The sequence below is a fragment of the Mobula hypostoma genome, chromosome 22 (assembly GCF_963921235.1).
Source record: "Mobula hypostoma chromosome 22, sMobHyp1.1, whole genome shotgun sequence".
NCBI classification, from domain to species: domain Eukaryota; kingdom Metazoa; phylum Chordata; class Chondrichthyes; order Myliobatiformes; family Myliobatidae; genus Mobula; species Mobula hypostoma.
This window is the reverse complement of record NC_086118.1, coordinates 53,918,598-53,930,803: the sequence shown is the minus strand read 5'-3', so window position 1 is coordinate 53,930,803 and position 12,206 is coordinate 53,918,598. Positions and strand designations below refer to the sequence as shown.

General features: G+C 43.1%; 1 protein-coding gene across 5 annotated transcripts in view; it reads right to left on the bottom strand.

Annotated features, from left to right (window-relative positions):
• helz (helicase with zinc finger) overlaps nucleotides 1–12,206 on the bottom strand; it is a 347,073-nt gene that overhangs the window by 132,377 nt on the left and 202,490 nt on the right. For all 5 annotated transcript variants that reach the window (XM_063030618.1, XM_063030619.1, XM_063030620.1 and 2 more), the window contains one exon: nucleotides 63–246. In XM_063030618.1, the coding sequence (XP_062886688.1) occupies nucleotides 63–246 (184 nt within the window). The remainder of the gene's footprint in view (nucleotides 1–62; nucleotides 247–12,206) is intronic.

The window sequence follows — 12,206 nt, the reverse complement described above, 5'->3', positions numbered from 1 at the left end:
AGTTTAGTATCATCAGCAAACTTGGAGAAACAAAAATGATTCACCGGCAACTGGGAACCTACCTTGAACATTCAGAACTCGTTCCACATTCACTTCAGACAACCTCTTCTTACGAAGTTCCGATCGAATCCTAAACACTTGGTCAGCATAAGGTGTCACCACTCCGATGCTACCTTCATCCAATTTCCCCCAAGCAACAGGCCACTTCCTCCTTAGCTCTTCAACACGTTCCACGATTTCAAAAACCTTTTGGAATACAAAATAGAGTTGAGAGCAAAATATTTAACACACATACAAAAAACGTATCTTCTGGACTTGCATGCAAAACACCAAGATAGAGGTAGTATAAAAATGTGAATAGAAAATGCTGGACGTGGTCACAGGCTGAGAGGTCAAACATCAGGCCACATCTACAGGGGGAGGAACAGTGTTAAATGCCTCAGGTCAATGATATTTCACCAAAACTGCTCTGATATGGATGTCATTGACTTGAAACAATTGTGTACTCCCTCCACTGATGTTGCTAGCCCTGTTGGGCACTACTATTTCTATTTACATTTCTGTATTTAACTATTTCAAACTGTTAATTCATTTTCTGGGTGGTGGGATGGAGATACATCTCTAACAAAGGAGGTGTCAGGTGCTCCTGCCCTCTGCTAGCCTGCAAGTCATCTTTGGGCAAGGTGTTGCACCTAATTAGCCCCATTATTAGCATCCAATGAACCCATAGGAGCAGGTGGTGGATGGTCATATGAGCAACTGATGCATATCACAAGTCCTGGTTATACAACCACTGGCGTCAGGCAGACAATCTCTGAAAAATATTAATAATGGCTGGGGTCACCTGTCTTGGCAGCATGGAGGATCAGAGGGTTCTTGGGGTCCGAGTCCATAGGACACTCACAGCTGCTGCGCAGGTTGACTCTGTGGTTAAGAAAGCATATGGTGCACTGGCCTTCATCAATCGTGGGATTGAGTTTAGGAGCCAAGAGGTAATGTTACAGCTATATAGGACCCTGGTCAGACCCGGCTTGGAGTACTGTGCTCAGTTCTCGTCACCTCACTATAGGAAGAATGTAGAAACAATAGAAAGGTTGCAGAGGAGATTTACAAGGATGTTGCCTGGATTGGGGAGCATGCCTTACGAGAATAGGTTGCGTGAACTCGGCCTTTTTTCCTTGGAGTGACAGAGGATGAGAGGTGACCTGATAGAGATGTATAAAATGATGAGAGCCATTGATTGTGTGGACAGTCAGAGGCTTTTTCCCAGGGCTGGAATGGCTAGCACGAGAGGGCACAGTTTTAAGGTACTTGGAAGCAGGTACTGAAGAGATGTCAGGGCTAAGTTTTTTTTTACGCAGAGAGTGGTGAGTGCGTGGAATTGGCTGCCGGCGACAGTGGTGGAGGCGGATATGATAGGGTCTTTTAAGAGTCTCCTGGACAGGTACATGGAGCTCAGAAAAAGAACAGAGCTATGGGTAACCTAGGCAATTTCTAAGGTAAGGACATGTTCGGCACAGCTTTGTGGGCTGAAGGGCCTGTATTGTGCTGTAGGCTTTCTTTGTTTCTTTGTAAAGATACTGCCCAGAGGATGGCAATGGCAAATCACCTCTGTTGAAAAATTTGCCAAGAACAATAATGATCATGATCATCTATGTCATAGAACACAGCACATAATAATAATAATGATGATTATGAATTCATTATCCCAGTGCTGGTTCATAACCAGCAAGTTGACACCATGGTTAATAGTTACTACACTACAGGAGCAAATGAACCATCCTGAATCCAACTAGTGGCTTTGTGATTCAATACAAACATACCTGTAGTTATGCAACATATCTGTATTGCTAATTATATGCACGATTAAATACATTGGAGCACTTAAACAAAATGACACAGGAAATAATGAGGCGGGTTCAGAGAATGAGAGGTTTCCTTGCCTGTTAAGTTTAATCGAACCAAACAGCTGCAATAGTACCTTGATTCTCATTGACAGGCAGATATTAAGTGAAGTGAGGCTTCCTTTAGACATTTACTCAATGTATAAAGTGATAGAGCCTGTTTAAATCAGTATTAAAATCAAATACCATTTAATTTACCAAATGCCAATTTAAAATATCCTGTTTACCCAAATGCAGTAAATTGAATTTTTCTCTACATTAAATAGCAGAGCTCAGTAAAGAAAATGGCAGTCTTGAAAGAACAGTTTTAAATGGCATTGGCAAGCGTACAAAGACTTAAAATGTGCATTAAACAATTTTTTTCAAAACATTGCGTGGGTATTGCTAAGCAACAGTTTCAAGATTCTGAAAGCAAAACTCAGTAAAGGCAGTCAATATTAAGAGATATCAAAGATGGTCTGCTGAAGGAACTTTAGACCATCTCCACATCTTCCCTCTCTAGCCTTTAGTTGCAGAGGTCTATTTTAATAAATGATGCTCTTAAATCAATTACATCAACTGTCAATTCATGCAACTTTGCTGCAACTATTCATTTGCAGATACTATGTTGTGTTAAGATATAGGCTTCCTGCAGGAATTTATCAGAGAACAGTTTTGACAGGAGGTTCATTGGTTTTATGAGATGGGCTTTAAATTAATAAGCACATGAAAAGGAGGGAAGAAAAACATTTAAAAAAGGAAAGCACAGAAATAGCATGATCTTGGATGGAGCAGACAGGGTAAAGGATCTATGATATGGTGCTTTGTATGCAATATTATCCATGTGGGATCATGAGGTTATGGTAATATATCTTATAGTGAAGAAATGACCAGAGGCAGGACTGGCTACTAAATATTCCAGATACAATGTGTCCAAGCAAAGGAAGTGAAAGGAAGGAAGGGGTTAGGAGTGAGGAGAAGACCTGGTGTATGTTGATAAATGGATTGATGAGATCAATCAATCACACACCAGTACTGGCAAGAGAGGATTTCCTACAGCACAAAGTTGTGCCGAACATGTCCCTACCTTAGAAATTACTAGGGTTACCCAAAGCCCTCTGTTTTTCTAAGCTCCATGTATCTATCTAAAAGTCTCTGAAAAGACCCTATCGTATCCTCCTCCACCACCGTTGCCGGCAGCCCATTTCACGCATTCACTACTCTCTGCGTAAAAACTTACCCCTGACATCTCTTCAGTACCTACTCCCAAGCACCTTAAACCTGTGTCCTCTTGTGGCAGCCACTTCAGCCCCGGGAAAAAGCCTCTGACTATCCACACGATCAAAGCCTCTCATCATCTTATACACCTCTATCAGGTCACCTCTCATCCTCCGTCGCTCCAAGGAGAAAAGGCTGAGTTCACTCAACCTATTTTCATAAGACAAAGCCATGCTGACTATTCCCAATCATATTATACCTCTCCAAATGTTCATAAATCCTCCCTCTCAGGATCTTCTCCATCAACTTACCAACCACGGAAGTAAGACTCACTGGTCTATAATTTTCTGGGCTATCTCTACTCCCTTTCTTAAATAAGGGAACAACATCCGCAACCCTCCAATCCTCCTGAACCTCTCCTGTCCTCATTGATGATGCAAAGATCATCGCCAGAGGCTCAGCAATCTCCTCTCTCGCCTCCCACAGTAGCCTGGGGTACATCTCATCCGGTCCCGGCAACTTATCCAACTTGATGCTTTCCAAAAGCTCCTGCACATCCTCTTTCTTAATATCTACATGCTCAAGCTTATCCGTCCGCTGCAAGTCATCACTACAATCAGCAAGATCCTTTTCCATAGTGAATACTGAAGTGAAGTATTCATTAAGTACCTCTGCTGTTTCCTCCGGTTCCATACACACTTTCCCACTGTCACACTTGAAAAGTCCTATTCTTTCACGTCTTATCCTCTTGCTCTTCACAAACTTGTAGAATGCCTTGGAGTTTTCCTTAATCCTGCTCGCCAAGGCCTCATGGCCTTCTCATGGCCCCTTCTGGCTCTCCTAATTTCCTTCTTAAGCTCCTTCCTGTTAGCCTTATAATCTTCGAGTTCTCTAACATTACCTAGCTCTCTGAACCTTTTGTAAGCTTTCATTTTCTTCTTGACTAGATTTACTACAGCCTTTGTACACCACAGTTCCTGTACCCTACCATAACTTCCCTGTCTCATTGGAACGTACCTATGCAGAACTCCACACAAATATCCCCTGAACATTTGCCACATTCCTTCCGTACCTTTCCCTGGGAACATCTGTTCCCAATTTAAGCTTCCAAGTTCCTGCCTGATAGCCTCATAATTCCCCTTACTCCAATTAAACGCTTTTCTAACTTGTCTGTTCTTATCTCTCTCCAATGCTATTGTAAAGGAGATAAAATTATGATCACTATCTCCAAACTGCTTTCCCATTGAGAGATCTGACACCTGACCAGGTTCATTTCCCAACACCAAATCAAGTATAGTCTCTCCTCTTGTAGGCTTAACTACATATTGTGTCAAGAAACCTTCCTGAACACACCTACCAAACTCCACCCCATCTAAACCCCCTGCTCTAGGGAGGTGCCAATCGATATTTGGGAAATTAAAATCTCCCACCATGAAAACTCCGTTATTATTACACCTTTCCAGGCTCTGTTTCCCTATCTGCTCCTCGATATCCCTGTTACTATTGGGCTGCCTATAAAAAACACCCAAAAGAGTGATTAACCCCTACCTGTTCCTAACTTCCACCCACAGAGACTCCGTAGACAATCCTTCCATGACGTCCACCTTTTCTGCAGACGTGACACTATCTCTGATCAACAGTGCCACGCCCCCACCTCTTTTGCCTCCCTCCCTGTCCTTTCTGAAACATCTAAAACCCGGCACTTGAAGTAACCATTCCTGTCCCTGAGCCATCCAAGTCTCTGTAATGGCTACCACATCATAGCTCCAAGCACTGATCCACGATCTAAGTTCATCCGCTTTGTTCACAATACTCCTTGTGTTAAAATAGACACACCTCAAACCGTCCGTCTGAGCGCATCCCTTCTCTATCACCTGCCTATCCTCCCTCACACAGTCTCCAAGCTTCCTCTATTTGTGAGCCAACTGCCTCTTTCCCAGTCTCTTCAGTTCAGTTCCCTCCCCCCAACAATTCTAGTTTAAACTCTCCCCAGTAGCCTTAGCAAACCTCCCCGCCAGGATATTGGTCCCCCTGGGATGCAAGTGCAAACTGTCCTTTTTGTACAGGTCACACCTGCCCCAGAAGAGGTCCCAATGATCCAGAAACCTGAATCCCTGCCCCCTGCTCCAATCCCTCAGCCACGCATTTATCCTCCACCTCATTCTATTCCTATACTCACTGTCACGTGACACAGGCAGTAATCCCGAGATTACTACCTTTGTGGTCCTGCTTCTCAACTTCCTTCCTAACTCCCTGTAGTCTTTTTTCAGGACCTCTTCCCTTTTCCTACCTATGTCATTGGTACCAATATGTACAACGACCTCTGGCTGTTCTCCCTCCCACTGCAGGATATCGTGGACGCGATCTGAAACATCCCGGACCCTGGCACCTGGGAAGCAAACTACCATCCGAGTTTCTTTCCTGCATCCACAAAATCGCCTGTCTGACCGCCTAACTACAAGGTCCCCAATCACTACTGCCTTCCTCTTCCTTTCCCTACCCTTCTGAGCCACAGGACTGGACTCTGTGCCAGAGGCATGGCCATTGTTGCTTCCCCCAGGCAGGCTGTTCCCCCCTACCCCCCAACACCACAGGGGTACTCTCTAGTACCTGACTCTTCCTGTTCCCTCTCCTGACTGTTACCAACTTGTCTGTCTCCCGTGGCTCCAGTCTGACCACCTGCCTATAACTCCTTTCAATCACCTCCTCGCTCTCCCTGACCAGACAAAGGTCATCGAGCTGCAACTCCAGTTCCCTAACGCAGTCCCTTAGGAGCTGCAGCTCGACACACTGGGTGCAGATATGGCCATCCGGGAGGCTGGGAGACTCCAGGACCTCCCACATCTGACACTGAGCACAGAACAACGGCCTCACACACATACTTCTTTTCTGGAATTAACACAGATAAACCTACCTTGCTTTGTCCCATTACTGTCTAAGCCTGTTGAGCCAAAGCCCCACCACTCTGCTACCCTCTCACTCCGCTGCCTGCTGGATATGGCGGTCTTCTTTTTAAACTTTTCCCGCTCTACAGGCTGACATCACGCGCCTGCGCAGTCTTGCCTCTCTTTACCCCGAGTACCAAAATGCCTTTGCTCCAGAAATCCTAAGCCGTTCCACTCGCAGCCTTCTTGCTTCGAGTTAAAGGAGGAGTGATGGTGTTACTAGCCAAGGAAAACATCACAGCAGTGCTCCATCCTGACAGACTGGAGAACTCGACTAGTGAGGCATTATGGGTGGAAGTGGGAAATGAGGAAGGCATGACCATATTAATGAGGCTACGTTAAAGCCCACTCAACAGTCCCAGGGATTTCGAGGAACAAGTTTGTAAAGAGATTGCAGACTGTTGCAGGAAAGGTAAGGTTGCTATAGTAGGTGATTTTAGCTTTCCACAAGTTGACTGGGAATCCCATAATGTAAAAAGAACCAGATGGAATGAGTTGGTCACATGTGTTCAGGAAAGTTTCCTTCATTAGTACGTAGAAGTCCCAATGAGAGGATGTGCGATGCTGGATCTGCTATTAGGGAATGAGATAGGACAGGTGACAGATGTTTGTGTAGGGGAACATTTTGCAACCAGTGACCACAATGCCATTAGTTTCAAAGCAAATATGCAAAAAGATGGGTCTGGTTCACAGGTTGAGATTCTCATCAAAGAAAGGCCTATTTTTATCGTATCAAAAATGATCTGGCAAGTGTGCACTGGGACAGGCTGTTTTCTGGCAAAGGTGTATTTGGTAAGTGGGAGGCCTTCAAAAACAAAATTTTGAGAGTACAAAGCTTGCATGTGCCTGTCAGAATAAAAGTGTAAGAAGGAAAGGTAACAAGTTGTAAGACAGAAAGAGAAAAAAGGAAGTGTATTGCTTGTATAGGCAAGTAAGAACAAATGAGGTGCTTAAGGAGTAGAAGAAATGCAAGAGAACAGTTAAGAGAGAAATCAGGAGGGCTAAAAGAAGGCATGAAGTTGCTCTAGCAGATGAAGTGAAGGAGAATCCCAAGGGATCTCACAGATACATTAAGAGCAAAAAGATTGTAAGGTACAAAATTATTCCTCTGGAAGACCAGAGTTCTTAAATGAATTCTTTGCATCTGTATTTACTCAGATATAGACATGGAGTCTATAGAAGTGAGGCAAACTGATATCAATTGCATGGACCCTGTACAGATTACAGAGGAGGTGGTGTTTGCTACCCTGAGGCAAACCAGGATGGATAAGCCCGCAGGGCCTGAAAAGGTGTTTCCTTGGCCCCTACAGGAGGCAAATGCAGAAATTTCCGGGGTTCCAGCAGAAATATTTATATCATCCTTAGTGACAGGGCAGGGGGACCTGGGGGGGGGGGTGGTTGTGGGTGGTTATAAGAGAGGATTGAAGGATAGGCAAAGTTGTTCCACTGTTTAAAAAAACTCACTAAACATAATTATAGACCGGAGAGTCTGACATCAGTTGTGGGAAAGTTATTGGAAGGTATTCTAAGGACCGGATATACAAGCATTTGGATAGACATGGACCGATTATGTATAGTCAGTATGGCTTCATGCATGGTAGGTCACGTCTAACCAAACTTACTGAGTTTTTCAAGGAAGGTACCAGGAAAGTGGATGAAGGCAAGGCCGTGGATGTTGTCTGCATGGACTTTAGCAAGGCATTTGACAAAGTCCCGTATGGGAGGCTGGTCAAGAAGGTTCAGTCGCTCAGCATTCAGGATGTAGTAGTAAACTGCACTAGACTTGGCTTTGTGTGAGAAGCCAAAGAGTGGTAGTAGAGGGTTGCCTCTCTGACTGGAGGCCTCTGAACAGTGGTGTGTTGCAGGGATCAGTGCAGGGTCCTTTGTTGTTTGTCATCTATATCAGTGATTTAGATGATAATGTGGTGAATTGGATTCAGCAAATTTGTGGATGACACCAAGATTGGGAGAGTAGTGGACATTAAGGAAGGCTAACATAGCTTGCAAAGGGATCTGCATCAGCTGTAAAAATGGGCTGAAAAATGGCAGCTGGAATTTAATGCTGACAAGTGGTCTTAAGTGCAGAATTTTACTCTTTAGTAGGACCAACCAGGGTAGGTCATACACATTGTATGGTAGGGCACTGAGGAGTGTGGTAAAACAAAGGGATCTTGGATTATAGGTCTATAATTCATTGACATGGTCATAAAGAAAGCTTTTGGTAAATTGGCCTTCATAAATAAGTGTATTGAGTACAGGAGACAGAATGTTATGTTGAAGTTGAAAAAGATGTTTATGAGGCCTAATTTGGAGTAACGCGTGCAGTTTTCGTCACCTACCTACAGAAAAGGTGGAAACAAGGTTGAAAGAGTACAGAGAAGATTTATAAGGATGTTGCCAGGTCTGGGGGATCTGAGTTATAAGGAAAGATTGAACAGGTTAGGACAGTATTCTTTAACATAGAAGACTGGGCAGAGACCTGATGGAGGTTATCAAAATTATGAGGGTATAGGTACTGCAAATGCAAGCAGACTTTTTCCACTGAGGTTGGGTTGTACTACAAGCAGAGGTCATGGGTTAAGGAAGAAATGTGAGTAGTTTAAAGGGAAAATGAGGGAAAACTTCTTCACTCAGAGGGTCATGAGAGTGTGGAACGAGCTACCAGCCCAAGTGGTGCATGCAAACTCGATTTCAACATTTAGACTAAGGTACATGGATAGTAGGGGTATGGACAGTGATGGCTTGGTGCAAGTCAATGGAAGTAAGCCGTTTAAGTATTTTGTCATGGACTAGATGGGCTGAAGGGCCTCTTTCTGCGCTATACTTCTCTGTGACTCTATGACTCTCTATTCAGAATTGTCATCAAGCTGTACAGCGTGAAATCAATCCCTACAGCCCGATGTATTCATGCTCAAATACCTACCTCAACAAATCCCATTTTCCTGTATTTGACCCATATCCCTCTATATCCTTCCTATCCTCATACCTGTCCATACGCTTCTTAAACATTGTAACTGTAACTCCCTCTACCACCTCATCTGGCAGCTCATTCCATATACCCACTCAATCTTTTTGTGGGTAAAATATCCCCCCCAGCTCTCGCATTTCACCTTAAACTATGCCCTCCAGTTTTAGTCTTGAAAACAAGTAACTTTAACTGTCCTAAAATACACCAGAACTGTCATAAGTGACAAAGAGGACAATTATTTTTTGAAAATGGTCAAAAGAACATTTTTGACCAATATACTTACTGTAAAATATGTAAAGAGTCATTACTGAAGCTGTTCTGGGAAATGAGATGAGCCAAATGGAAGTACCACTTGAGGAAGACTTATAGAACAGTGATCATTATATAAACTTTAGAATAGTTACAGAAAAGGATATGGTCTTTTTATGTTTTGCACTGTACTGCAGCCACAAAAAAAACAGATTTTATGGCATACTCAGTGATAATAATGCTGATTTTGCTAAGTCCAAAATATAACTGCAAAATAGTGGCAGTAATATATCTCAAAGATAGTGTCCAAGATTAAGTAACCCAGCAAAGATCCCAGAGGAATACTCCAAGAGGAGCAGGTAGTTTTTGCTCTGCCTCAGGCATGTCATCCCCTTACCATGATCAAAGAAAGCAATTACTGGCTATTTTTGAGCAATGCCATTCACGTAGAACAACTTTTATCCTATTTATTGGACCACATGCTCTGACCCAATCTGCTCCTTGCACTCATGGTTCCCACCCCCAGCCAGAGCTGTTCCTGCCACTACATTAACCTTCTGTACCCCCACGGGACGAAATAAAGTCCAGGCCCTGAGAAATGGAGCAGATCTGAGTTGCCTCTGTATCAGCCTGATGGCCTATTGACAACTTGAGCTTTCAAGAGCCTTTAAAACCATTTCCCAATAACCCTGACAATCACAGACATCTGAAAAAAGTTGAAATAAAAATAAAGAATTCACCAAAAACTTTTCAATCTAAGTCAGCAAAGCCTACTCAAATGAATGGCGATATACATCACACAACTATAATGGCTGCTCTATATCCACCTCTACAGCTCAGGATATCTGAGCTTCAAACACAAACTCAAGACTGAGTCCAGTGGCCGAACATGAGAACAGACGCATTCCTGACTTTCACATTAGAACACAGAGGCCTCAGTTAGGAATGCACTGACGTGGACATAGCAGCAAGCTGGTAATTCTCCACAGAACCTGTCCAGCCCTCAGTATGATGCTGCCAAACATCGTCACTGTTAAGGGTGGTGAATTAATTTATTAATTTCCACTGATGGCTATGGAGGCCAGGTCGCTGGGTATAGTTAAAGCAGAGGTTGATGTGTTCTTGATTAGTAAGGGTGTCAAAAGTTATGGGGAGAAGGCAGGAGAATGGGGTTGAGGGAAATAATAAATCAGCACCGACAGAATGGGGGAGCAGACTCAATGGGCCAAATGGCCCAATTCTGCTATGTCTTATGGTCCTACAGTATATTAACAAGTTCCCAGACTTTGACAACATTAACAATGTTCAACAAATAGTATCAATTTCTGTCCATCTTTGTGCTTTGCAGAATGCAGCTTTACCACAATTAATAGAAGGCCAGCATTTTATGATGAAATATACTTGCATCTCCAACAAAGAAACAAACACATCAAAATGCATCAATGGTGGGTAATTACCTCTCTTGCAACACATAACTTATATTTTGCCTCAATGAAAATCCAAGGCGCCTTTATAAATTTGTGAAACTTAACGAACAATGACATTTAGAAGGCAACAAATGGACTATGTCATTTAATCAAATAAAATATAATCATCAGTTTTCAGACTATTTATTAATGTCCCTTTCTGCCTTAAGGCCACCAACTCCAACCTTGGAACTAATAATGAATACAATGTACTCAGAATATCATGCAGCCTTTTCATTCAACAATGAAATAGTGATATAAAAAATAGGAATGAGATGAACCAACTGTTACCATTTTCAGCTGTACCATGCTGGCTTGCTGATTGTTACTTTAATAGGTCATTTACTTCTTTGTCTAGCACACAGTGATTCAGATTGGCAGGGAAATTATTGTATTTGTACTAAACAAATACAAAAGAAAAATATTTCATTGGTGATTCTTTCATTTGAGGACATGGTCCTTGTCTGTTGATATAAATCCAGACACAATGGGCAAATAGATCAGTGAAATTATCAATTCCCAAGCATTTATTTTATAATCTATTAGAATCTCTGTTTTGGAAAAGCAGCTCCTCTGGAAATATTGCAAAGGCGATACAGGAAACCACTTTTGAATCCTGAGGTAAATGTATTTTCCCCATGAACCGTACTCACCAGGAAAGTCTCAAGGTCACATACATAACAGGGCTCAGTGATCTCAGCCTCAGTGCTCGTCAAGGAGGACTGAATCAGCTCCAAATGAGATTTCCCACCTATCTGAGCTTGCTCTCGCTCACTGGGGGACAGAGAGGCAAACCTGGAGTGCTGCATTATCATGCAGGCAAGCACAATGTCCAACTTATGCAGGCTACAAACAGATCACTGCAAGATCATAAAATATGATTTTATGATTATGTGAATGATGTTGTAAGGGCTCCTTGCAGCGACAGAATTATAATTGCACATCTTAGTACCCTCTGAGGAAGGAGAGAAATTGGAATTTAAAAATTGCTGCGATCAAAGGTGATAGTCAAGCTGTAAGATCTTAGAATAGAACAGTGCATTCACATGGGGTATAATTGTATTGCAAAGGATTTCAATTCCAACAAGTTGGTTTCCCATTCCATCATGTCAATTTCCCTTCCTCTACAGCCCCCACAATGAGGCCACACTCAGGCTGGAGGAGCAACACAGCATATTCTGTTTGAGTAGCCTCCAACTTAACGGCATGAACACCAATTTCTCTATTTCTCCCCCACCCCAACTTCTTTTTCCATTCCCCACTCTGGTTCCCCTCTCACCCATTCTCCTGCCATCATGTTCCTTGGGATCGCCTCCTCCTCCCTTTTCTTCCATGGTCCACTGTCCTCTCCATCAGATTTCTTCTTCAGCCCTTCATCTCCTCTAACTATCTCCTCCCAGTTTCCTACTTCACCTCCCTCTCCCACCCACTCACCTGGTTTCATCTATCCCTTCCAGCATTTATTCATTCCCCTTCC